Raw genomic sequence first — 27,467 nt, forward strand, 5'->3', positions numbered from 1 at the left:
GTCTTGTAATCACTACACTTTTCTTCAGTGCAGAGCAGCAGGCACTAGGTTGTCAAATTTATTGCTTTCAGTGCCTGAAAAAGGCAAACTGCCATTGTCAGACAACCTCTTCTAGCTCAGTGGTGGGTGAGGGTGATGAGGATAGTCTCGTCTGCATCTAGGTCAGCATTTTATTACTGATTCCAATGTCATGAAAGAAACTGCAGTCGAAATCGAGACAGTGCACTGTCTGTTTACTGACATGCAGGAAGGAAAGGGTAGGCTTGAGAAAGCATGAACATATTGAGGACTCAGAGGTAGACAGTGAGGGGTTAGGAGACCGGCAAAAGGAATTAGAGCAGGAAACACTCAGAGTGGAGATAGGAATGGAGAGGGAAATGGGTAAACAAGAATGAATGGAGAAGAGACAGCACAAAGGCGAAATGTGAAGTAAGGTGTCAGAACCTGAAAGGAAATCTGACAGTTTAGTGAAGATGCAGGAGCGTTTTTTTTAATAAAGATTATAAGGTTTGAGGGAACCTGAGCAGCCAAAACCAGTCTGTAGGCAAACAGGAGAGAAAAAGTATTTTTGATAAAAAGGAATGATAAAAAATTAAAGCACATGACTTAATTGAAAGCTCCAGAGAGCATGCGATGCCCCATGTGACCATATAAGCCAAGCTTTTCTGCATATCACCATCTTCTCTCCAGAAATAGGTTTTGCATATTTCCATGATAAAGGGAAAAGACACCCACACACAAAGGATTCTGGGGAAGGAAACAAAGGCACACCTGCACACCATATATGCTAAGAATCTAATCTGAACTGGTTTGGCTAATATAAAACATGTAGCCCTTTCACAAGGGGCAGTTTTTTTTTACCAGCGTCTAAAAGTGAAAGGATGGATTCCAGCCATGAAGCCTTATATTTGTCTTTTTGAAGGAACAGGGTCTTGGTTATGACAAGGCAATGTTCCAAGCATTTCGTCAGGAGGAGGGTACCATTGGAGTTGGATTTCCCTACCCCCTCTCTGCCAATCACACCTCCCCAGAGATGTCCTTTCCAACTCGAGCATTAAAGTCGCCAAGGAGGATCAGCTTGTCATCTGTTGGTACTCAGGATAGTGATTGTTCGAGGCTGGAGTAGAACTCCTCTTTGGTCTTGTCTGTAGCTTCCAGTGTTGGGGCATACACACTGAAGACCGTAGCACACTGGTTGCGGGCTAGGGTGATCCGAAGAATCATGAGGTGTTTGTTTATCCCGCAAGGGGAGGCTCTGAGACGGCCAACTAGTTTGTTTTTTATGGCGAAGCCAACCCCGTGGAGGTGGCGATCTTCTTCTGGTTTACCTTTCCAGAAGAAGGTGTAACCACTACCTTGTTCCTTGAGCTGGCCTTCCCCTGCCCGCCGGGTCTCGCTTAGGGTGGCGATGTCAATGTCAAAACATCTGCGCACACTCGGAGGCCAAACTCCAAGCCATCGTCAACACTTTCACCGAAGCGTACGAGAGCATGGGCCTTATGCTAAATATCCGTAGGACAAAGGTGCTCCACCAACCTGCCCCCGCCACACAGTACTGCTCCCTGATCAAAGTCCATGACAAGGCCTTGGACAACATGGACCATTTTCCATACCTTGGGAGCCTACTGTCAACAAGGGCTGACGTCGATGACGAAGTCCAACACCACCTTTAGTGTGCCAGTGAGCCTTCAGTCGCCTAAGGAAGAGAGTGTTTCAAGACCAGGACCTCAATCCCAGGGTATTAAAAGAGATGGCGGAAGTTATAGCAGATGCATTCTCTGGACTCTGGGGAGGTACCAGCGGATTGGAAAGCAGCTAATGTAACGCCTCTGTTTAAAAAAGGGGGCAGACAAAAGGCAGGTAACTATAGGCCGGTTAGTTTAACATCTGTAGTGGGGAAAATGCCTGAAACTATCATTAAGAAAGAAATAGCGGGACATCTAGATAGGAATAGTGCAATCAAGCAGACACAGCATGGATTCATGAAAGGGAAATCATGTTTAACTAACTTACTGGAATTCTTTGAGGATATAACGAGCATGGTGGATAGAGGTGTACCGATGGATGTGGTGTATTTAGATTTCCAAAAGGCATTCGATAAGGTGCCACACAAAAGGTTACTGCAGAAGATAAAGGTACGCGGAGTCAGAGGAAATGTATTAGCATGGATAGAGAATTGGCTAGCGAACAGAAAGCAGAGAGTCGGGATAAATGGGTCCTTTTCCAGTTGGAAATCAGTGGTTAGTGGTGTGCCACAGGGATCAGTGCTGGGACCACAACTGTTTACAATATACATAGATGACCTAGAAGAGGGGACAGAGTGCAGTGCAACAAAATTTGCAGATGACACTAAGATTAGTGGGAAAGTGGATTGTGTAGAGGACACAGAGAGACTGCAAGGAGATTTGGATAGGTTAAGCGAATGGGCTAAGGTTTGGCAGATGGAATACAATGTCGGAAAGTGTGAGGTCATCCACCTTGGGAAAAAAAAACAGTAAAAGGAAATATTATTTGAATGGGGAGAAATTACAACATGCTGTGGTGCAGAGGGACCTGGGGGTCCTTGTGCATGAATCCCAAAAGGTTAGTTTGCAGGTGCAGCAGGTAATCAGGAAGACGAATGGAATGTTGGCCTTCATTGCGAGAGGGATGGAGTACAAAAGCAGGGAGGTCTTGCTGCAACTGTATAAGGTATTGGTAAGGCCGCACCTGGAGTACTGCGTGCAGTTTTGGTCACCTTACTTAAGGAAGGATATACTAGCTTTGGAAAGGGTACAGAGACGATTCACTAGGCTGATTCCAGAAATGAGGGGGTTACCTTATGATGATAGATTGAGTAGACTGGGTCTTTACTCGTTGGAGTTCAGAAGGATGAGGGGTGATCTTATAGAAACATTTAAAATCATGAAAGGGATAGACAAGATAGAGGCAGAGAGGTTGTTTCCACTGGTAAGGGAGACTAGAACTAGGGGGCACAACCTCAAAATACAGAGGAGCTAATTTAAAACCGAGTTGAGAAAGAATTTCTTCTCCCAGAGGGTTGTGAATCTGTGGAATTCTCTGCCCAAGGAAGCAGTTGAGGCTAGCTCATTGAATGTTTTCAAGTCAAAGATAGATAGATTTTTAACCAATAAGGGAATTAAGGGTTACGGGGAGAGGGCGGGTAAGTGGAGCTGAGTCCACGACCAGATCAGCCATGATCTTATTGAATGGCGAGCAGGCTCGAGGGGCTAGATGGCCTACTCCTGTTCCTAATTCTTATGTTCCTATTAACCCGGCACCAAGCTCATGGTCTACAGAGCAGTAGTGATTCCCGCCTTCCTGTATGCCTCAGAGACATGGACTATGTACAGCAGGCACCTCAAAGCACTGGAGAAGTACCACCAACACTGCCTCCGCAAGATCCTGCAAATCCATTGGCAGGATAGGCGGACCAACGTCAGTATTCTCGCTCAGGCCAACATCCCCAGCATTGAAGCACTGACCACGCTTGATCAACTCCATTGGGCAGGCTGCATCATCTGCATGCCCAATACGAGATGCCCAAAACAAGCACTCTACTTGCTTGTTTTTGGAGCTCCGACATGGCAAGCGAGCCCCAGGTGGGCAGAGGAAACACTTCAAGGACACCCTCAAAGCCTCCTTGAAAAAGTGCAACATCCCCACCGACACCTGGGAATCCCTGGTCCAAAACCGCCCAAAGTGGAGGAAAAACATCCGGGAAGGCGCCAAACACCTCGAGTCTCTATGCCGAGAGCAAACTGAAACCAAACGTAAACAGTGGAAGGAGTGAGCGACAACCCAAGCACCCACCCACCCGTTCCTTCAACCACCATCTGCCCCACCTGTGACAGAATGTAGTTCCCGCATTGGACTCATTAGTCACATGAGAACTCATTTTTAGCATGGAAGCAAGTCATCCTCGACTCCGAGAGACTGCCTAAGAAGAAGGATTAGCCAGGCACTCAATACAGAATGAACTCTCACAGTTGATCACATTGCATTTCACATTGGCTCAGTCTAATTATATCTTCCAGCTCTTGAAATTAACAAGTTTCTTTTAACATTATATTCACTTTTTCTTTTTACTTCTAACATCAACATATGACAAACTTTCATTCTCCACCAGGATCGAGACAACTGCCTCCTGTCTTAAAGAGGTACTTTCTTCATGAAATAGCAATTGGTAAATCTCTTTAATATAATTACAAACACACAGATGCATCGTTGCATCATGTGTGGAGCTATTCAACGAGAATAAATATAATGGCACAGTTTGGCTACCTGACTGACTGTCCAGGGCCTAACTACAAGATAGCTGCAGCGAGTGGCTATGCAGTAGAATTGTATCTGACCCGACTATGTGAAATCACTTATCTTGTGTCTTGTAGTACATTGTACTGCAAGTGCGGTATGTCCAGCAAAGCCAATTGTCGCTTAGCAAGTCAGTCAATTCCACTGGAAATTCGGCCATTATATGACTCATTGAGACAGTATGCTTGAGCAGGCTGAGGTCGGAAACTATCACAAATCAAAATGACTTCTGTCCCAAGCAACAACACAAGCAGCTGAAACTTTTACCAACCATGCCAGATAGTTGCAAAATTGAGCACACTTGGCCATGACCTGGAGTCTGATTAGTTGTTGGCTGGCTTGCTGGATACAGCTGCGAAACTTCACCAAGACGCCCCGATTCAGGAGGGAGGGAGAGAAGCGCACAGCAGGTGTGCCTTGCATTTTCTTTTAGTTGACTGCTGTTAGGCGTAGTCAGTGATGGAATCACAGCAATGACATCACAGGTGAAGGCCAGTAGGCCCACTGTGCCTGTGTCTGTGCTGTGGAGAACCTTATGTCCAGACTGTACTCTGGGCAAAGGAATCTGCAGCTCCTGCAAGGAGAAAAGAAGGTGATAAAGACTAATAAGTTTTTTGAAATAAAAAGAGCATTTGCTCTATGAGCTAAGATTCTTTGGCAGCCTACAAGGCTCTTTTGAAATTTTAGCAGGAAATATTATCTATGCACATAGTACTGTTTGTTCCTCCATCAGTCAAAATTCCAGCTGCACCCACTTGAATTCTCTGCCCTTCCACTGAGAACAGAAAATGTCTAATGGTGGAAAAGGAGTGATGACAAACATTTTTAGATTTTTAGTATACAACATGTGCAATATTGCTACAGCACTTCTGAGCAAAATCTGCCATTCAATCCCATCAATACGAGAACCACTGTCCAGACCAATACCTGTATGAGCAAAATAGATCACTTAGTTCCCCCAATGGCCTAGTGGGGAAATTCACTGCACGATTATGGTACTGAGCTTTACAGTCCAGAAAGTTCACAGATTCAATCCTTGCTCTACATCGAATTAGTTAATTGAAAGCATTTCAGCCGCTACAATTGACTCAGTAACCCTGGAGTAGGCAGATAGGGGGAAAAAAATCAGCCAGGTTTTTTGCTCTTGATCACTGTTCTGTGATCCTTGATGGAAGGTGCGTATATGATGATGACAGTGAGATTAGGATTGGGCTCCACTGTGATACTGTCAATGATTCAAAACCCTGCCGAGACTCTTGGCTCACACATGAATAATGGTCATTTGGATAGGGGAGGACAGGGTTATATTTACAGAAGAGAGAAGAAAATTGGAGGGATTAAAAAAATTGCAGCAAAGATCAGTACAGATGAAATGTCCTAAATTTAGTGCAAGCAAAAAAAAGTCAGCATTGTTTCCTCCTGTGCTAAAATTTCTCAAAGAGCAGGCGGGTCATTCGGCACTTCCAGCTCATCCCTGCTCAGAAACCAATGATTCTCCCAGCATGGAGTCCAACTACCTCTTAAATGACACTGGAGACGTGCCTATTTTATTGTCTGCACTATCTCACAAAATTAAACATTCTTAAAGTGTTCCTTAAAGTGTGACACTGTTGCAGTCTCAATGCTGCACGCTGCTTTTAGTAGAAGGATACGTTTTGACCAGCATGCTCTTTTGCAGACTGAAGACTTTAAGCTCATGACACAAACCAGGCCTACCATACAATGACTCAGATCTGTTTAAAATGTCTAAGGATAAGTAGCACAAAAATACTAATGTGATATGTTTAATAAGTATTCTCTGGCTCTGGTTCAGTGACCCTAGTTTAATGCAGGGCCACTTACCTAAACTAAATCGCACAGTACACTTTAGGAAGAGACATTGTCTCACAAAACTATGACAAGTATCCCCCAAGCATTAATCAACTGGACAGCTAAAAGCTAAGGAACAGATAAGTGGAGTATGATTGCATAATGTAAGAAAATACCATTTTAAGAATTCCAAATAAATGAGGGCTTTGACAGTATCACAGCTAAATAGCTTTCTCAGAAAAAATGTGATATCCTTTGAGAGTTTATTGCAACACAGTAATCAGTACAAATGTAGGAATGTAACAACAGGTTGAGGTTTAAGGAGAGATTTTTCTTAGTCTGTGCCCAGGGGTTGTCTGAGCAGACTGAAACTGGGAAAATCAGACAGGTCACAGCGCACCCCTGATTTTCCGTTCATTAATCTAAATGGAAGGAAAATCAGGAGAATTCCTTTATAGGCGTGTGCTCAAAATCATCCAATTTTCTCATATTCACTGAGCCCAGTCAAGCCAGTGAGCTTGGGCCCAGACACAGGAAAATCTCTTCTTTAACAGGTTAACTGTTGGGAGTCCCATTTTTGAAATGATTTATAATTAGCTGCATTGTCTGATTAAGTGGGGTTTCGATCTTTCCAAGAGCAGGATATGGATGCGTGATGTTTTACAAATGATATGGGATGCAAAGATTGTTTTCACATTTGGGGCTAGAAATTGGCCTCGTTTGCGCTCCACAAAAATACCGACGCCCATTAAATTCCCCTGGAGGTTTGCGGCGGTGGTAACCCCGAGCACCACGATCTCCTACGCCCAGAGATCGTGACATCATTGTGTTGCGCATCGCCCCGGTAGCTCCCCGGACCCGAACTTTTGTCCTGGCCCCCACAGCATCGCTGGCGACAACACCAACAGCTGCAGGAGATGTTGTTAGGGAGGCTGGCCGCTTGGGGAGCGGTAATTAAAGGGAAGGCCCTTGTGTCCATATTTTTTTATCCTTTAGGTTGTGTTTGGAAAATCTTGATGTGCCGCGCTCGATCAGCCCTGCACTCTACAGTGCTTGGGGCTGATTGTCGCGGATCACAGCTGCCGTCGGTGAAGAGGTACCTCTTTTTATTGTAGAGCCTGCAGTGATGGCCCTTCCCTTTAAGGGAGGAAAGGAGCCTCTGTTCTCCGCAACGCTGCCCTCGACATTGGGCAGCGCTGCACCGCTATTGCCCCTTTCGCTGGCTTTAACGCTCCAAGGCAAGTGTTAGAGCTTGATTTAGTGCTCCACTTCTTTCCTGGAACAGAGGTTCGCGTCGGAGTCCCTCGCGTAGCACCCAGCGATACTTTGGCGCTACTGCAAAAGTTATTGCCCCAAGCGGGGCGCTATGCCATTTCACCCTCTAGGTATTTTAAGCAAGCAAATAAAATTCAGAGGCAACTTGAACAATCTTAGCTCATAGCCTTGAATAAATGATTTTTTTCTTTTTTTTCCGTCAATTTTATCCCCTCCTCTCCTGAAAGCATGGTCTGCTCACTGGCTGCCAAGAGCCCTGTGGTATCTCATGGAAGTGATCATTATTTATATGATCTTGCCATTATCTCATCTAAATCATCACACACTGGCAATGAAACCTTGGACCTTTCTGGTCTGTATGTCTTAGTTGCTCACTGGATAAACTTGCCTTGACATCGTGATGGGGTGGGAGGAAGGGAACTTTGGCAGAGGTACAGCTAATCCATTTAAAGCAATTTAAGGGGAAGCTAGAAAGGGATAGAAGGTTACACTGATAGGGGTGAGGGGAGGCTTGTGTGAAGCATAAACACAGGCATGGACTACTCCGGCCAAATGGCCTTTTTCTGTGTTGTATTTTCTATGTAATCCAAAACACTCTAGAACACTTTTTATCACATACATGCCATTTTTTGTTGCCTCTTTATCAAAATAATATTTGTGTCAACTGCTAAGCTGTGGGCTGTATTTTTGAAGTATAGTGATTTCCACTGCTGAGTAGTTAGTTGGAAATGTTCTTATCTGGAAATGACATATCAAAAAAACCAGGGAAATATAAAATCATAAAGCATGGAATGGGAAAAATCAAAACCATATCATTCTTGTTTCCTCCACAGACCAAGTAAATCTGCTCTGTCGTGGACTCCACTCAGCCCAGGATTATATGGGCTGGACGACTGGCCTCCCTGATAACCGAGTGAGTTTGTTCAATGAGTAATGTTCACACTAACTTTCCCATCAACTGACCAACTCTATTTTGAACAAAACAGTAAAAAAAAGTCATATTGAATGCTATTTTGGAATTATTATTTGTTCTTCGGATGTGGGTAATGTCACATTTATTGCTCATCCCTCGCTGCCCTGAGGAGGGAGTGGTGGGCCTTCTTCTTGAACCACTACAGTCCTTGAAATGATGGTGTTGAACAATTTTCAGAAGGCAGTTTCAACTTTAACAGTCCCTTATACAGCAATGTTTGTATCAATGAGGCTGTCCAATCAGTCCTTTGCTAACATTAAGAGAACAAATTTCCATGGGGGCTTTCCCACTTGCTCGCTGGAACTTTGGCAGAAAAGCCACGGAATCCCCAAAAATAAAATTCTGTGGCTCTTCCGCCAAAAATGGTGAGAGAATACGCATGGAAATTCACCTCCCAAAATATTAACTGATATTTGGAGACCACTGGGTGAAACTGTGATGCATGTGCAGATCTCTACTTTCTGACCAGAGACTGAGGTGGATCCGACACTATATCATCATAGGCAGTCCCTCGGAATCGAGGAAGACTTGCTTCCACTCTAAAAATTAGTCCTTAGGTGGCTGAACAGTCCAATATGAGAACCACAGTCCCTGTCACAGGTGGGACAGATAGTCATTGTGGGAAAGGGTGGGTGGGATTGGTTTGCATAACGCTCTTTCCGCTGCCTGTGCTTGATTTCTCAGTGATGAGACTCGAGGTGTGCAGCGCCCTCCCGGATGCATTTCTTCCACAAAGGGCAGTCTTTGGCCAGGGACTCCCAGGTCTCAGTGGGGATGTTGCACTTTATCAGGGAGTCTTTGAGGGTGTTCTTGTAACGTTTCCTCTGCCCACCTTTGGCTCGTTTGCCGTGAAGGAGTTCCGAGTAGAGCGCTTGCTTTGGGAGGTCACTATAACTGTGCAAATGGCTCACACAATTAAAAGCAGCTAGCAGTCTCAAACTGGTAACTGCAGTATAGCAGGGCCATAACATAGTGTCTCGCAAACTGTGCTGACAATGCCTGCCAGGAATTAATGGCACAGTATCTATGTCAGCACAGTTTGTAAACACCAATCATTTCAGCAACAAACATTTGAATTATTACTGTCAATGTAATTATAAGTAAACCAGAATAGGTTTGCCAAACAAGTGTTGCGAAGGGGAGGGGGAACGAGAGAAATGTTCTTTGTTTATTAGGTGCAGCAAAATTGTGAAGTTGTACTTTATGAATGTGTTTAGCGTTTCATTACATTTAACGCACAGAGGAAATCTTCCCCCATGGTGATGTAAATCACATCAAAGCACAGCAGACTGTCACTTGTGCGTGTCTTGATTAAACATAACAACTCTTCTCCCTCTAGGAACAAGTAGGGGAATGGTGCATAGTTGAAGGGGAGAGAGGGGATCCAAAAAAATTTAAAATGAATACAAGTTTGCTCACTGTTCATTATATTTTTGTCAACCAAATAACACACCTAGACTGAAAAATAGGGCGGAAAGAGATGGGGAAATGAAGCACATTAAAGGACTTTAAGGCATTTGTGAAACCCACACAAATCACACCGAGGTTTGATCAATCCGATAGCGAAGGTGCAAATTGTTACTGACCCATCTGCTTTACTGAGTAATGAAGAAGATCCCTGATTGTTCCTGCAATCTGCAAGGATGTGGTTCTCTGTTTATGGGAATGTCAGATTTGTTTTTCTTTATTTGGGCTAATGTCACAGAGCCCAGTCTTTCTCTCATGCTGTGCTAATGGACGGATTTCCTGTATATTTGCTGTTTGGAGGTCACAAGGACACAGTAGCATAGGTTCCCATAGAGCTTTTAACTAGTCTCAGTATATTTTGGTCTTTATAACCATAAGATATTGCTTGTGCTCACTGATGTTGGCAAGTTCAAAACTAAATGGCAGGCATGATGTGTTCCACCACTCAATGATGTTCCATTCAATAAATCAGCAGCCAGAGAAGATAATGGATTACCCAAATCTTGGATCGTCATCTCTATTCGAGCTCAGAAACTAATTATAATAAATAGTTCCTCACAATCCACTTCTCCATCACCAAAGTTTACTCCACAGAGTTGCCACGTAATCAAAAATGTAACAAGTCCAAATGTTTTTGAGCGGAAGCTAATGGGACCACAGGAGGGGAGTTGCTGCACAAAATGTCTGCTTTCATGTCACCAGCAGGTCCAAAACAGAAAGGGGACAGCAAGAGATAAATAGAACATCTTGCATTACTTGGCACTATAAAGATACAGTGCTAAGTGTTCATATTCTTCCCTTTGTGACATTTAGGATCATAGGTGCAATGCAATAGCACTAATTTCACTCCTAAAAGACCTAACCAATCAACATGCAATACTTGTTTCATATTAAACTTCTGTTTAACTTCAGTATAGTATCTTATTTGAAATTTCACTGGTGAACCTTGTTTATCCATTGATTATCTAGGTGTCCCACTTGAGGGACTTGAGCACATCAATCTAGGCTGACATTCCAGTGCGGTGCTGAGGGAGTGCTGCGCTGTCGGAGGTGCCGTCTTTTGGATGAGACGTTAAACCGAGGTCCTGTCTGCTCGCTCAGGTGGACGTAAAAGATCCCATGGCACTATATTGAAGAAGAGCAGGGGAGTTATCCCCGGTGTCCTGGCCAATATTGAACCTTCAATCAACATAACAAAAAACAGATTATCTGGCCATTATCACATTGCTATTTGTGGGAGTTGCTTGTACGCAAATTGGCTGCCGCATTTCCCACATTACAACAGTGACTACATTCCAAAAGTACTTCATTGGCTGTAAAGCACTTTGCGACGTCCGGTGGTCATGGAAAGCGCTATATAAATCCAAGTCTTTCTTTCTTTCCTGACAACATTCCTCCCTCAGCCAAAACCACCAAAACCACCAGATTAACTTCTCATTCATCTGCATAAAATGGCTGCTCTATAGGCTTACATAACAGCGATTGCATTTCAAAGTAATGAACTGAATGTAAAGCATGTTGAGATGTTTCAGAAAGACATGATAAGATATCATATTAATGCAATTCCACTTTATCTCATTTTTATTTATGCTATTTCTTCCCCTGTCTTTAGGCGACAGTCAAGCAAATGGTTCTCAGGCCACTCTTTATAATGAACTTGACAGAGCTGGCTGACAGGAGATGTGCAACAGTAGACAAATGGGACACACCTTCAAATTGTTCCTCAACAGCCCATCTGTCTCTGGCCAGCAGCACAGCTTAGATTGGGAACTCAGGGCAAAATTGTCTCATGCACTGTTTGGAGGCGGTAACCGTCCGGGACCGGGACATTTATCGCCTGGCCCGGAAGTTCTGCCCCCAGTGTGGAATTCGGCCCTGCCATCCCTCAACAGAGGCGGAACGCTATCGGAGGCGCCCCTGGGTGGTAAAGTGGTGCTGAGTCCAGCGTCCTGCTCTGGAACTCAGCACCCCACCGGCGATGTCAGGGCTACATGGATGCTCCATGTAATCCTGATGTGGCAGATCGCTCCTCCTCTTCACAAAGGGGAGCGCCACTGCGCGCCACTGCAGTCCCTTTGGTGGCCGCCACTGGGCCACCAGGGACACCCTCGACTGGGCCAACAGCCCAGCACCCAAAACGGAGAGCTGGGCTGAAGGATGATGGCCCGGTCGAGGCGAGGGCCACCATTGTCGGGCCGACAGAAGAGTCGGCCGACAGAAATATATGGCGGCCCATGGCGCAAACAATGGGCACCCCGGCGCCTTCAGTGGGCACCCCGACGGTGGATGGCTGCCAGCTTTGCGTCCTGCGAAGCTGACGGTGACATCGGCCAGTGCCATCCTCGCCTCCTGTGGGGCGCAGTGCGATAGCCCGGGACTCAAATCGTGGGCCGCGGTTCTAACAACACAGCAACCCCCAACCGCCGGGGCAATTTCCCCGGAGGCCCTATGGGCCCCTTCCCCTGGGCGATGACCTCGTTGCGCTCCATTAGCGCCCCCTGGAGGCACTAGTGGGGCTATAAAAATGGGCAATTTCACCCTTCGGTGTCTAGAATCATGGGCATAGACCTATGTTCTACCACACTGTGATACAATGCATTGGACCGCCAACTTTACTTAAGAATGCATTTGTACATTTTGTTTTATAAATATGTTCAAGGTGCACTCTGCACCCGTCCAGCCAGCCTTTCCTGGTATTCAAGTTCTGGTACAGCAAAACTCTGCAGGCGATAAACCTATTTCATGGTTCCCCATGCCACATGCTGCCAGGCCACATGGGCCAGGAATTTGCCGCAGCAGTCTCCTCAAGGATGGTGATCATCCAAAATGGCGGGTTCCAGTGGGGCTGCTGGTGTAGCTCCTTCACATTTCCTCATTCTTGTTATTTTCTCAAAGCTACTTTAATGAAACTTAAAATGGCCGTGTAAACCAATCTAACACCAACACACCACATCTCATACAACAGTTAACATTTGCTTTTACCAGACTGTTTCATGTTCTAGCTACTCAAAGAGCAAGGTTTGTTCTCTTAGCTGTGTTTTTCAATGATTGTGGGATGGGGATGGTAGTGCTAAAAATAACAGGATTTGCCATGGAAGATCTATGCTGATGTGAATGCCAGATTACATGTGATTTACAGGATAGATGTGAGGGTCAAATTTTGTCTTGACCGTATGGGCGGTAATCTGGCAGAGTGGATCAACCACCCATTATAGAACCCGTCTGATTTGCATTCCATTGATTGGCCAGGTTCTATAATGGGTGGACAATTTGCTGTCAGATTACTGCCCATGGGGTGAAGACGAAAGTTTATCCTGTGATATCTTGAGAATACAGCTAAGTGTTGGAAAATGAATGTAATCATACAGACTGCAAAAAAGCCACATCAATTTGGTTTGCTACAAAAACAGCAGTGAAGTGTGAACATTACACAACTGCAGCATGCTTACTGACCTTCATCCAACACTTTCCAGTAGCCAAGGAGTAAATATGCTACCCAATTATAGGTTTGACAAGCACCATCATGACATGAAGCAGCTTTCTATAGCAATATTTTAACTTTACTTATTTCAGGGTCCACCACTGCAATCTTACTCAAGACCTCGGAGCAATCCATTGGATCTAATACCAGGGATTAACAGCCCAGCTAATTTAAAGGTATACTTGAAGGTAAGGCCCAACAACGGCCTAATGCTCGATTATTGTTCTGAAAGAGGCATCCTCACTCCACATAATTTTACTTTATTTTTAAAAAGTATGATAAAAATCTATTCAAAAAAAAAACTATTTTTTGGCCAATCTCCCGAGTGAACACATTTCTGAAGCATTGAATTATGATAACATTTTACCCAGCATTGACTAAAACGGGTGGGTTGTGGTCAGGTGGAAGATAAAAGGGCAAAAACTGCCCCTTTTTTGCGCCCTGTTAGTGCCACCGGTAGGCGCTAATGGGGTGCAATTGCTTTTTCGCCCAGGGATGGACGGTGGTGCCTTGGGCGAAATTGCCCCCAAGAGTCTGCGCCACGCCCAGCGATTTGCGCCCCAGGCCGGCGCACAAGGCAGTTTTGTCATCGGCGTGCGCCCCGACCCCCCCACCAATCCCTTTGTGTCCTGCGGGGGAAACTGCCCTGCGGGACACGAGACTGGTATGGGCTGATGTCCGTGCCCGCTTTGCACTGACATCAACCTGGGGTGCCCCTTAAAGGGTAGGCTGTGTGCGCCCCGGGCCGCCATTTCTTTTTGTCGGCCGACTTTTCTGTCGACCCGACAATGGCAGCCCTCATCTCGACCGGGCCCAACCCACCCAGGTAATGAAAATTGGTGTGGAATTGCCTTTTGCTCCTCTCCAACGAGGCGAAGCGCTGTCTCAGGCGCTCCACCTCATTGGAGGGGCGCTCTCGAGATGTCAGCGTGGCGTTGAACAGGTCAGCATTGCTCCGCGTAGCGCAGACACATCACAATGCCCTTCCCTTTCTTTTAAAGGGGAGGGCCACTGCAGACTCTGCATGGCCCTTTGGTATGCAACCCATAAATTCCTTACACTCATTCCATCACTCTCACTCAAACTTCTCTTCTTTCCTTCCTTGCAGGAGAAGAGAGCCCACAATAACAGGAAGAGGGAGAGAACCGGAGGTGACCCTCCATCATTCACCAATTTGACAGCAGCAGAGGAGGTCGCCGTGGAGGTCTCAGGAATTGTGGAGCAGCTGGCGGTGGGAGATGGAGAGAGGTGAACATCTCAGCAACCTAGTGACAGAATTACATCTCATACAGCCACATGGCATACATCAGTCACTCATATGGGGACTGATGCCAGCAGCCAGTGAATATTTATCAAGTTCATAATGGTAACATTACCCATTATTAATATAACATTTCTAAATCATCTCTTTCCTCTCCCACAGGTACATCACCGCCCCCCCAGCTGTCCAGCTGGAGGAGGAAGATGACCCCTCAGAGGAGCCTCCAGCCTCCGAGGGTGCACCGTCACCAGACATAAGCACACCCAGCACCAGTGCAGATACGCACATCTTGGTGGGTCCTACGCAACACAGAGTAGTGTTGTCACCTGGTGTATCACAAGTGAGCAAGAGCAGATGGTGGAGACAGGGACAGCAGTGGAGAGTCCTCGCCGGAGGGCATAGGGGCCTCCCAGCTCTACTCATCTGCATGCAGATGCTGTGCCTCGGGGGCCATCTAGAATGAGGGCGATCCTGGAGGTGCAGGAGGCTACGACGGGTTTTGCAGCCATGATGTCTGCAAATGTGCAGAGAATGGAGGAGTCCATCTCCAACATGAACAGCACCATGTTGCAGGTGATGGGGACTATGTGCTCTTCCATGGAAAGGATGGCCACTTGCATGGAGCAGTTAATGCACCAGTCACATGAGCACATGCTAGCTGTGGATCACAGATGGCAGAGGCTCATAGATCTCCTTTGGGAGGAAGGTAAACTTGAGTCCTCATGGCCCCACTGATATAGAAACATAGAAACATAGAAAATAGGTGCAGGAGTAGGCCATTCGGCCCTTCTAGCCTGCACCGCCATTCAATGAGTTCATGGCTGAACATGCAACTTCAGTACTCCATTCCTGCTATAGTGTTCTCCAGCTCCTTGCTAGCAGGGAAGTGTGGGGTAGCCCATAAAAGGGATGATGGTGAGAGTGACAAGGAAGTGGGGGCTCCTCTCAAAGTGCTCCCACTACTCCTCCTTCAGTCAGAGCCCCAGATAATTCCTCAGATCGCGATGGCCGAGTCTGCCCTTGCACAGACGCAGGAGAATCAGGCTTTGGCAGGGCCATCACAGGCTGCAAAACTCAAAAGATATCCGCCAAAGTGTCTACACAGTCACAGCAGGGAAGTGAGCAGGCTGCCTCTACCTCTGCTGATGCAACAGGGGTAGCACCTCGTAGAAGCACGCGTAAATGAAAATTACACAAAAGTAGATGCACAGGAGCAAGCAAATGGTTGTTCAAAGAAGTGCTATTAAGGTTCCATCACTGTTTTGACAAATGATCCTGTCATGATCAATTTTGTCTGCTAACTTGGAAGTGGCTTAGTGAGTTGGAGTGAATGGTGAGACATAACATTACCTCCAGCAATGGGGGTCAGTGTGAAAGGAATGGCTTGGTCATTGTACAGATGCTGTATGATGTTGGGACCGGGGTGGGGGGCCGGGGTGGATGGGGGCGGTTGCTGGAACTTGGCACAGCATGTGGCAGCCATATGGGAGTAATGCCAGAAGTTAAGGAAAGCTGACCATGATGAAGCCATCCCTGACCTCCCGGGCAGCAATGTGCTCCAGTGCTGCTGGCATCTGGACCTCAGGTTCCTCCTGCTCCTCCTCATCTTCCGTCCTCCTTCTCTGACAAGGCTGTGCACTCATAGAAACATAGAAACAGAGAAAATAGGTGCAGGAGTAGGCCATTCGGCCCTTCGAGCCTGCACCACCGTTCAATAAGATCATGGCTGATCATTCCCTCAGTACCCCTTTCCTGCTTTTTCTCCATACCCCTTGATCCCCTTAGCCGTAAGGGCCATATCTAACTCCCTCTTGAATATATCTAATGAACTGGCATCAACAACTCTCTGCGGCAGGGAATTCCACAGGTTAACAACTCTCTGAGTGAAGAAGTTTCTCCTTATCTCAGTCCTAAATGGACTACCCCTTATCCTAAGACTATGTCCCCTGGTTCTGGACTTCCCCAACATCGGGAACATTCTATCCGCATCTAACCTGTCCCGTCCCATCAGAATCTTATATGTTTCTATGAGATCCCCTCTCATCCTTCTAAACTCCAATGTATAAAGGACCAGTTGATCCAGTCTCTCCTCATATGTCAGTCCGGCCATCCTGGGAATCAGTCTGGTGAACCTTCGCTGCACTCCCTCAATAGCAAGAATGTCCTTCCTCAGATTAGGAGACCAAAACTGAACACAATATTCCAAGTGAGGCCTCACCAAGGCTCTGTACAACTGCAGTAAGACCTCCCTGCTCCTACACTCAAATCCCCTAGCTATGAAAGCCAACATATCATTTGCCTTCTTCATCACCTGCTGTACCTGTATGCCAACTTTCAATGACTTTTGAACCATGACACCCAGGTCTCATTGCACCTCCCCTTTTCCTAATCTGCCGCCATTCAGATAATATTCTGTCTTCGCGTTTTTGCCCCCAAAGTGGATAACCTCACATTCATCCACATTATACTGCTTCTGCCATGCGCTTGCCCATTCACCTAACCTGTCCAAGTCACCTTGCAGCCTCCTACCATCCCCCTCACAGCTCACACCGCCACCCAGTTTAGTGTCATATTACACTCAATTCCTTCATCTAAATCATTGATGTATATTGTAAAGAGCTGGGGTCCTAGCACTGAGCCCTGCGGCACTCCACTAGTCACTGCCTGCCATTCTGAAAAGGACCCGTTTATCCCGACTCTCTGCTTCCTGTCTGCCAACCAGTTCTCTATCCACGTCAGTATATTACCCCCAATGCCATGTGCTTTGATTTTACACACCAATCTCTTGTGTGGGACCTTGTCAAAAGCCTTTTGAAAGTCCAAATACACCACATCCACTGGTTCTCCCTTGTTCACTCTACTCGTTACATCCTCAAAAAATTCCAGAAGATTTGTCAAGCATGATTTCCCCTTCATAAATCCATGCTGACTTGGACTGATCCTGTCACTGCTTTCCAAATGCGCTGCTATTTCATCTTTAATAATTGATTCCAACATTTTCCCCACTACTGATGTCAGGCTAACCGGTCTATAATTACCCACTTTCTCTCTCCATCCATTTTTAAAAAGTGGTGTTACATTAGCTACCCTCCAGTCCATAGAAACTGATCCAGCGTCGATAGACTCTTGGAAAATGATCACCAATGCATCCACTATTTCTAGGGCCAATTCCTTAAGTACTCTGGGATGCAGACTATCAGGCCCCGGAGATTTATCGGCCTTCATTCCCATCAATTTCCCTAACACAATTTCCTGCTTAATAAGGATATCCTTCAGTTCCTCCTTCTCACTAGACCCTCGGTCCTGTAGTACTTTCGGAAGGTTATTTGTGTCTTCCTTCGTGAAGACAGAGCCAAAGTATTTTTTCAATTGGTCTGCTATTTCTTTGTTCCCCATTATAAATTCACCTGAATCCGACTACAAGGGACCTACGTTTGTCTTTACTAATCTTTTTCTCTTCACATATCTATAGAAGCTTTTGTAGTCAGTTTTTATGTTCCCGGCAAGCTTCTTCTCGTACTCTATTTTCCCCCTCTCAGTACCTTACTCCTCATTAGCAACGCTAATCCTCATTGCTGTGCTATATTGTGCAGGATGCTGAGCAGACGATGAAAATTCTGGAGACCTTGGCTGGTGTGTGCTGAAGGTCTCCTCCAGATCTGTCAGGGCATCTGAAGCGCATTTTCAGCATACCTATTGTTTGCTCTCTGACGCATCTGGTGGACATATGGCTTTCATTATAGCGCTCCTGGACTTCAGTACTTGGCCTCCTCATGGGTGTCATGAGCCAGGTCTTCAGTGTATAGCCCTGGTCTCCAAGCAGCCAGCCAGAAAGTCTGTTTGGCGGTGTGAATAGGGTGGACTGGCGCAGAACAAAAGAGTCATGACAGCTGCCAGGGAATCTGGTGCACACATGCATGATGGTTGCAGACCAACTGCATATTGAGGAAGTGGAAGCCCTTGAAGGTTGACAAAGACCTCCTGGGTGATGATTGGGTGCCCTAATGGCCATATGTGCAGTCGATGACAATATGCACCTATGGGAAGCCAGCCAGAGTGGCAAAGCTGAGCGCCTACTCAGTAACACTGGCTTCATCAGTAGCAAAGTTGATATCATTGGCTGACTTGTCAAAGAGGTCATCGGCGGCCTGCGTGATACACCTGTGGGTGGCCAACTGCGAGATGCTTCAAATGTCTGCTGCAGATTCCTGAAAGAAGCCTGAGGTGAAGAAGTTGCGGGCAATGGTGACTTTGACAGCCATTGATAAGGCGAGTCCACCGCTCCTCTATGCTGCAGGTCTTGGTCCAGCAAGCTGCAAATGTCTGCGATGACCTGGTGCGATAGCCTGAGCCTTCTTTGGCACTGCTGCTCAGTCATGTTGAGGAATCTCATCCTCTGCCTGTATACCCTGTGTTGGGGGAATCTCCTCTGGCATGTGTAGTCCTGCGCTGATGCCCTCTGTCCTGTGCAGCATCAGATAGTTGAGGAGAAGGTTGTTGCTGTTGCTGCTGGTATGCCTGCTGCTGTTGGTGGTGGGCTCATTTTGGTTAGATTCGGACGGCCAAGATGAGACAGTATAAACGGCACCCATGCTCATGTAATAGATGGCAGTTCAAGTCGAGTTCAGAGAAGCAGTCGATCAATGGTGTGATAGTAACAATGAGGTAAGAGTGGCTTCAGAAGTTGCAGAAAAGATTTGCAAAATGTAGACACCTAAATCTGTGCTCAAAATGCACTCAGCAAGAGCCTTTCCCTTAGGCAAGTAAGCAGGTATCATGTGGGAGTATTTATTCTGCTTTCCATGCTCTGCAGTAATGACTTCGATCAATGGCCTTCCACTTCAGCTTGAGAGATGTGGTTCCTGAGCTACGTGATTCCCGTGGCATGCAGTTAAACTCAAAAGTTCAGCTGAATTAGGTGCCCACCTCTGCCGTGCAGGTCCGTGCCGCACTGGCAAAGGCACCTGAGTTAATGGCGCGAGGAGACAGGATGAGGGTGGGTTCCCCATTATTTGAGACTTTTACTCCTGACCTGCCTTCAATCCCCTACGCGCGGCATCATGAAAATTCCGACCACTGACTTTTCCCCATGGTGACTTGTTAAGATTCTTCACTTGTCTCAAAGCCACCTGACACTAAAATTTACTTGTCACATTCATCGTTAAATTTCTTGCAACTTTGTTATCTGCATTTCTAAATACAGACCCTGATGGAATCAAAAGCATTCTGCCCTGAGGACACCAATCACAGAAGTGTTTGGAAGATGTCTCTGTCCCCTCCCCACCAAAGGCTGCTCTGCCATTCTGTCCAAAGAAATCATGTGATTATAAAAATCCTGCAAGAGTCAAAGCACAGAAATCTCAGAGTCATGCCATTTTTGTAAAAGAACACTTGCTGTACAATGCACATTTAACATTCACACCAACATTGTTTTGTATTATAGGTTTTGTTTTTTATAAGTTTGTAGAGATTATCAAGACCAGAAATCATCAGCTTGGTACATTGAATGCACATTCATCTTATTTCCCCTTTTCATCACTTTAACAAATCTACAAAGCCCCGCACATCTATAAACCAACCAAAAAGCAGTTTCCATTTCTGTTGTATCTGCCATTAATGTGTTGGGAGGTAAGGCATTTTCTAAAATCAATTTTAACAGGAAGTTAGAAAGAGGAGGGAGGTAGCTTTTACATGTGGGAAGAAAACTTGCAAAAATGTAGAATAAAATATTGTTCCCCAAGTGTGTCCTGTATGTAATGGATGAATGATAAGAGTCACATGTATTTTAAACAAATATCTTTTAAGTTGCTACGTATACACCCTCCAACCCAGATCCGCCTCAGACAATCCTATAAATCAAAATGGAATAAAAAAACTTCTCATCCTTCTTGTCTCAGAATATTTTCCAAGAAACAAAAAATTCAAATGCCACCACTGACTGCGGAGAACATTCCAACCCATCCCATCCTCCCCTTCAAAACAGGAAATATTGGCAATAAAAAGGTTTTGTATTTTTATTTTACAATAAATCATGCGTGGTTCATAAATACTGTAGTTTCGTATTTTTCAACCTTTCATTTTAAAAGTTAAGAGTGACCTTCCTACGGTTGACAGTAAAGTGTTTGAATCTGAAAGTATTAGTCTTGGAGATAATGTGCTTATATTTTACGGTAATACTGAGTATATAGGTTGAGAGCATCTCTGTGTCCTGTCCACTCCAGGCTGCAGATGGCTAGGGAAGGCAATTTGAAATTTATGCTTGCTTGATGAATTGCTCCCTGCATCTGACCCCAGCTCCACACTCGGCACTAAACACAATCTGAATAACACAAGATAACGGAGTCTTGTCAGGTTGGCTGGTATTTGGAATCCTTGCACCAAGACCCTTCTGTGAGTCCAGATGGTGGAGCAGGGGATACAGCAAATGTGGTAAAAAGTAATCAGACTGCGAAATGAGCAGACAATAGGGGGTCTTCAGTGACTTGACACTACAGGAGTGGCACAGGTTGTAAAATCAAATCATAGCCGGCAGAGATACATTGACACGTTTAGTGCATTAGCTTCTCATTAGATAGGGTGTCTGTGCAACAAGTGTTCTTTAAATTCTGAGTACCTACAGTTTTGATTCACTAACTTTTCAACTTCTCTGGGCAATGCAAGTCAAATTGACAGATTGGAAGTCGACAGAAAGGTCAGATTAGCAACACCAAAGACTTTGTAAATTTAGGGAAAAGGGGCACAATGTGGTGATTCATCCTTGGTAATGATACTGCATCACCATCTTACCATGGACCAGAAAACTCGCTAATGTTACAGAGGCTCTCGTCCTGATGTTGGAATGGGTTAAAATGTTCAATAACATGGTCTAAATTAGTGATCAGACAACATACCTGGTCTTTAATAAACATAGAAAATTCTACAAATCCACAGCATGTCCATCAGTATCTGTGGATTGGTTAATGTTTCAGGTGCAGGCATTTAGTACTCTTGTTTAGGATGAATTTCCGACATTTTCTGAATTTATTTTACATGTTGAGTGCTTGTCGGGTTTTTTTCTGCTTTTAAACTCACCTCAAAATATGACATTTGAACTCATCAAAATCAGGATCACATGTTGCTAATGATCCTACTAGATAGTCTGTTTGATCTCTATTAAATAATTTTAAATCTTGCAAGTTAGGACTAACAGTTAACATAAGACAATATGGCATACAATTTGTTCAGCATGGAATATCTACCCCCTCCCCTCACCCCCCCACATAGCTTACTCCACTCAGCTTGTGCAGACATGCCAGCTCCAAGCAGTGATGTTTTTCCACTATAAATTGGCTTGGAATAATAACTTGCTATGAAACAGACTGCATTTATTTATTTAGCAAAACAGCACAACAATTGCAATGCTTCAAACCTTTTTAGGCCGTGTTTAGCTGATCCAAAACAGTACTCAGGAGAGTACACAGGAAGCTGTTTAATGCTCTACAAGAATGTGTTGGAATATTTAGTTAAAAGACCAAATCAGGAACTGGGAGCCTTGATCACTTTAAAATGGCAATTTTATTATAGAATTAGCTTGCACATTGATCTATATTAAAATGAGAGTGTTGTGACTTTGGCTTTATTACAGGGTATCTATAAACAAGGCCACTGAACAAAGCTCACAAAGTTGCAAGGCAGCATGAGACTGATTTTTTTATTGAAAAATAAAGTCCCCTGCTGCTATTTGGGAATGAACATGGTTCCAAGACAAAACGCTAAACTCTCCTTAGTTTGACTGTCATCAGTCCATGGCACAACTGTTCCGTGACTGATTCAGTTTATACATGTTGCAAAATGGCCGAACCTACTGTCCTACTAGAAACACCAGCTAACACTAAATGGGTACTACTAACTGACATCAACTTCAACATGCCAATGTCAGACCACAGCAAATCATTGGACATCAAATCAGAAGGCAGCGCACTTGTAGAGAACACACATTCCATTTTGAATCAATCGGAATCATTGGTTTTGCTTTGCTACAGTACACAGGCTGAATCACAGAACTGGAACACCACAGTCCAGACAAGCAGTGTGCAAAACCAGCGTTACTGTAAACCCCAGGGGAAGGGGAGGAGGAATTTGTAACTCTATCCTCTTTCGAAACAACATTATAAAATTATTTTTTTTAAACTGAGTGATGGATACTATAACTGTCCTATATGTGGAAACATACTTTATGGGTTTAAAAAAATTAAAACAGGCTGTTCAATGAACGTTGCAACAGTTATTTAATATTAGGTGTACATTTTTAAATTGATTTTATGTTTCAAAAAACCAATGCATAAGACTATTGTTCAAAATAATATTTCAGTATTATTAACTCAGTCTTCAAATGCATGCATACAATCAAACACCCATTCCTTAGACGTAGTGTACTGCAGAAATCTGGGGTTCATATGTAGATAAATGTAACACTGTCCACATTTGGTGTATTTTCAGATGTATGCCTTTAATACAAGTGCAAGGAGATTCTCAATGTTCTTCATTGCAAATCATTCTTGACCTCTAAAAGCCAGCTTACTTACAATTGAAACCACGCTGTCTAAACTGTGCTGCACAACTGCTCTCTCAGGTTTTTAGCCTGTCAGTAGCATTCAATCAAAAAGAGCTGAAGAAAAACACTACGTATTTACTTACAGTGACTGGAGTAACATACAAAAAAAAAAGCTACTTTAATTAGACTAGGGAATCTAATCAAGGCATAACCACTGCCCGGAAGAGCAGGTTTTACTGTTCAAGTAACAAAACTGGATCCACCAAAATATTTAAAAAAAAGAAATGACTAGGAACCGGGGGCTGACGGCAGGTAAATTAAAATTAGCATCACATATATCGAAGATTTCACAGTCATTAATCACCAAAAATGGTGAAATGATGACAAAAATGTAACTGTTATTCTCTGCTGACGGTCAGATAGTGCTGGATTCTGATATTTAAAAGCAGCTTGTGTTCAAACTACTAAAGTGAGTAAGAGTCTCCCTATTCCCAGGAAGAGGGCTGGGAAAGAAGGATCTCAGATTCAGACCAAGCCCTGCTACAATTGCAGTTGAACTGGGACCTCAGCTGGGATTATTAAAATGGCCCAGGAGCTGATGACTAGCTTTCCAGTTAATAAAAACCAGATGTTTTCCTTCTGCTTTGCTAACATGCGCTCTCGGTTACTTTGTGGACTGTGGCGCATGTGTTTTTTTTTGTTCTGCTCTCAGACATTTTAAAAACAGAAAACAGTGAGTAATTAAAAAAAAAACACAATTATAAAGGAGGATTGAAGCAGTGCACATTTTACTGCTATATTTTATCCAGGCTTTAACAACACAGGACTGCAGGCACTGTAGCAGCCAGCACCAGCCCAAAGCAGCCAACAGGGTGTAGGCTGAATGCTCGCAGAGATCACATTCTCTGGAAATCGACCTTGAAGGGAAAAAAAACCTTGTAAAACGCTGTATAATAGTGAGGGAAATAAAACCAGCTGGATCGTACAATGAGCAGAGCCAGACTGACTTTCCAAAAGCAGTATGTAATATGTACTGTCTAAAAGAGTTGCCACTGGCAACAGGGAAGTAAATGCAATAAAATTATAAATCAAATCAAAGTGTCACCAGCTGCGGTCAAATTTGTAGCAAAAAAAAAAGAAAAACGCGCAGGCCTTCCCTGCAGCTTAACTAACAGGTAAATGACATGTCACCCGAGGAACCCGGCAGCGCTTCGAATACTTCAATAAAAAGGCAAACAATTTAAAAAAATTAAAGCAAGTTAAATCTATCTTTCTTTAATAAAAAGAGCAATAAAGAGGTTTCAATTAGCTTCATTTAAAGTGTTAATCCTATAAACAGGCAATATATAACAACAGACCTTTCTCTTTCAAGTACCTATTTAGAGTAATAGTTCTGCCTGCAGGACACTTCGTTCAGGAGAGGTAAAAAAGAACATAATTCACGGTACTCGGTAGTTGACTTGCCATTCATCATTCAATAAGTATATAAAATATATCTGTATAACCACTGAAAAAAACACACAGGCAGGCTGCTTGCGTACGGTACCTTTGTGTGGAGGTAATGAGGGTAATAGTAAGTGTACTGAGGGTACATTGGCTGCTGTTCCAAACGTTTGCCCATGTAGATGGAATCTTTATCTCCGATGCAGGGAACTCGCTGACAGCGTGTAGTGCTCCAGGCCCTTCTTCCTCTTAAACCACTATTCCTGACAGTGTCAATGACTGATGAGGCTTTCGGGATTTCTCTGCCTTCTGCTGCTTGCCAGTTTAAATACAGCTGAAAGATTTTTCCTTTGGATTCAGAGTTCTGCCGGAGCTTGTCCTTCCTTTATGAAAAGGGTATACAATCCTTGCTATTTGATAAAAGTATGATTGCCAAAATGTCAGTTGATAGTGCCCACAGCAACTCCAATTACTTTGAAGGCTGAGGAAGATAATACAGCAGGCTTTAAATCTCTGCAGTCCCGGCTTCCTCTTAAGCTTTCCGTGTTTCCACCAGCCTTCCAGCCTTGTTGCTGCTATCTCCTTCACAGAGTGACATGGTGTTTAGGGCTTGTCTTGTCTTTCATTCAACCCCCCACCCCCACCCCTCCTCCTCCTCCTCCTTCTCGCTGGTGGGTGGGACTACAGCAGCCTCTCCCTCGAGAAACAGACGCAGTCCAGAAGGCTGCAGTATTTCCTCCAAGAAATAGCCTGCATTCAGTCTGATGCAGGCAGGAGCCCAATTCACTCTGCCATCTCACTTGAATGCTAAGTACTTTTACAATAGGCCAATCATAACTAGAATAATTAGGTATCACAAGCGACGGACATTCAGTCCTCCCAAAAAGTTACACCTTTTGGGAATTAATAAATCTCTGACAGTTATAAGGTGGGTAAAATGATTTTATTTTGACATTGTTTTTTTTAAAAACAATGTTTAAAAAAGTGATCTTTGTTTCCCGTGACTATTAGAGCTTCATTCTACTTCCTGTAACATACCAGTAAAATAGACAACATGGAAATAATTACAGCTGGGGTTTAAGTTTAGAAAAGGTAGCGATCTGATCACCAGAGAACCGAGCCTATAACAACGCCCCTTCCAGTTGAGTGGAACCCTGTTGTTTCAGATCTACATACAGTCGCAATCTGAATTTAAAATGTAGGTTACAGCAATGCCTCCTAACATGGAAATTATTTAACAGAAAAGGAGCAGAAACGGTTGAATAAGAGTCTTGTTTCTTTTTATGCTAAACAATAGTAGGAATCTGAACTTAAAGGGGAATCATCATCATGGTAAAGTGATTTGGCAGACTTTATTCAATTGTTTATTAACACATTGTGAGATGTTGTAAATCACATAAAAAAAACTGTCATTGGGTCATCTGTGTACAACAAGGCGCAATCTAAATGGGGCTCAAGTTTACTCCCCCTTGACAAACAGTTTTTCATAAAAATGTTTACTGCAAACACAAAAGACTGGACTTTATTGTTTGAAAGCACTTAGTTGCTACATCAAGTTAAAGAAAGAAAAAAATGGTCTGAGTTGTTAATGTAGCAGACATCCAACAGACCCACAATTAGTCCTGTTGGACCCTTCTCCCACACTATTCAAAATGGAGTCAAATATTTGGAGGAAGGGTTCAGAGGAATCTAAAAGTCACCCCAGGCCACCAAACAGAAAAGGATAGGCTGCCCTGGGATCAGAAACTGGGCAGCCCTCCGCAAAGCTAGCTGACAATAAATTGGCAGCAAGAAAGTATGTATGATTTCTCAATCTTCTCCCTCGCTGAGTATTCCTAGCAAAATGTCTTGGTGGATGGGATTGGAGCACCAGATCGTGAGTCTGCCATGGGTCTTCCACTCTAAACAGCAGGAGTTCCTGGCTGAGTAAATATAAAAAGCTGAAGAAAGAGAAACTGCTTTAAGTTTCAGACTGGCCAGCCACCAGCAGAGACACAACTTAAGAATCAAGACATTGCCACTTAGCAACGACTAACAAATGAGACATGCACATGGCAGGGGAGGCACACAGATCTCAACAGAGCTTCATCATCACAGACAACTCAGTACATCAAGAGAAAGCTGATCTTTTGCTCTAGCCGGCCCTCCAGTTCATTTGCTTAGGTAGCGGCTGTGTGCACTGGATAAGGAGACCACTCATAGACCACATGGTGTAGATGGTAATACATATAGCTTTGTGTAGTTCTATATAATGGTCAAGGCAGTGTGAGGTGTGCTGTGTTCATAAATGAGAAGATAGTCTTTGTCTGGAACCAGTAAAGAGGCCAATTGTTCAGAGAACAACATACTTTGGTGCCTATTATAATTGATAGTGTAGGCAGACAAATAGTAATGGCTTACACTGTCATGCCGCTCTGAAAATACTTGTCATTTCTGTAATGATGTTAAAGCTGCTGCACTGTTTACATAGTCAGAATTTTAAGGATCAGAGGGCAGTGTCCACACTGACCTCAGACGGGATGGCACAAAATGGTTGCTAAAAATCACAAACCCTTTCTAGAAGAAAAGTTGAGGTATTTCTCTCAAAAAGAGAACACTGTGAAAAGTTTATTTTGCTGCTGGGATATCAATAATGCTAATTATTTTAAACAGATGTAGAGAGACCCAAGTTGAATGGAACAAACACTATCATTATGGAAGTGGAAACAGGGTTAAAATACATGAATGGCATTCCTACCTGCAGGACAAGGCTTTGGTGTCAGGTTGCACCTGAAATGCAGTGAGACTCCAATGGATGACAGGCAATTTGCAGTTAAGTGTTGCTAAAGAGACAACCCAGATTTCTACAGCTATTACACTAATATTGTATTAAAAGATGCCGGCCTTTCAATACAGATTTAAAAAACATTCA

General features: G+C 44.2%; 1 protein-coding gene across 9 annotated transcripts in view; it reads right to left on the reverse strand.

The window, feature by feature from the left end:
* Nucleotides 1-25,166, reverse strand: part of rbms3 (RNA binding motif, single stranded interacting protein) — an 858,736-nt gene extending 833,570 nt beyond the window's left edge. For all 9 annotated transcript variants that reach the window (XM_070880858.1, XM_070880857.1, XM_070880852.1 and 6 more), the window contains exon 1: nucleotides 24,660-25,166. In XM_070880858.1, the coding sequence (XP_070736959.1) occupies nucleotides 24,660-24,734 (75 nt within the window). In that variant the 5' untranslated portion in view covers nucleotides 24,735-25,166. The remainder of the gene's footprint in view (nucleotides 1-24,659) is intronic.
* Nucleotides 25,167-27,467: the final 2,301 nt, after the last annotated feature.

This window comes from Pristiophorus japonicus, chromosome 5 (assembly GCF_044704955.1).
Source record: "Pristiophorus japonicus isolate sPriJap1 chromosome 5, sPriJap1.hap1, whole genome shotgun sequence".
Taxonomy (NCBI): domain Eukaryota; kingdom Metazoa; phylum Chordata; class Chondrichthyes; family Pristiophoridae; genus Pristiophorus; species Pristiophorus japonicus.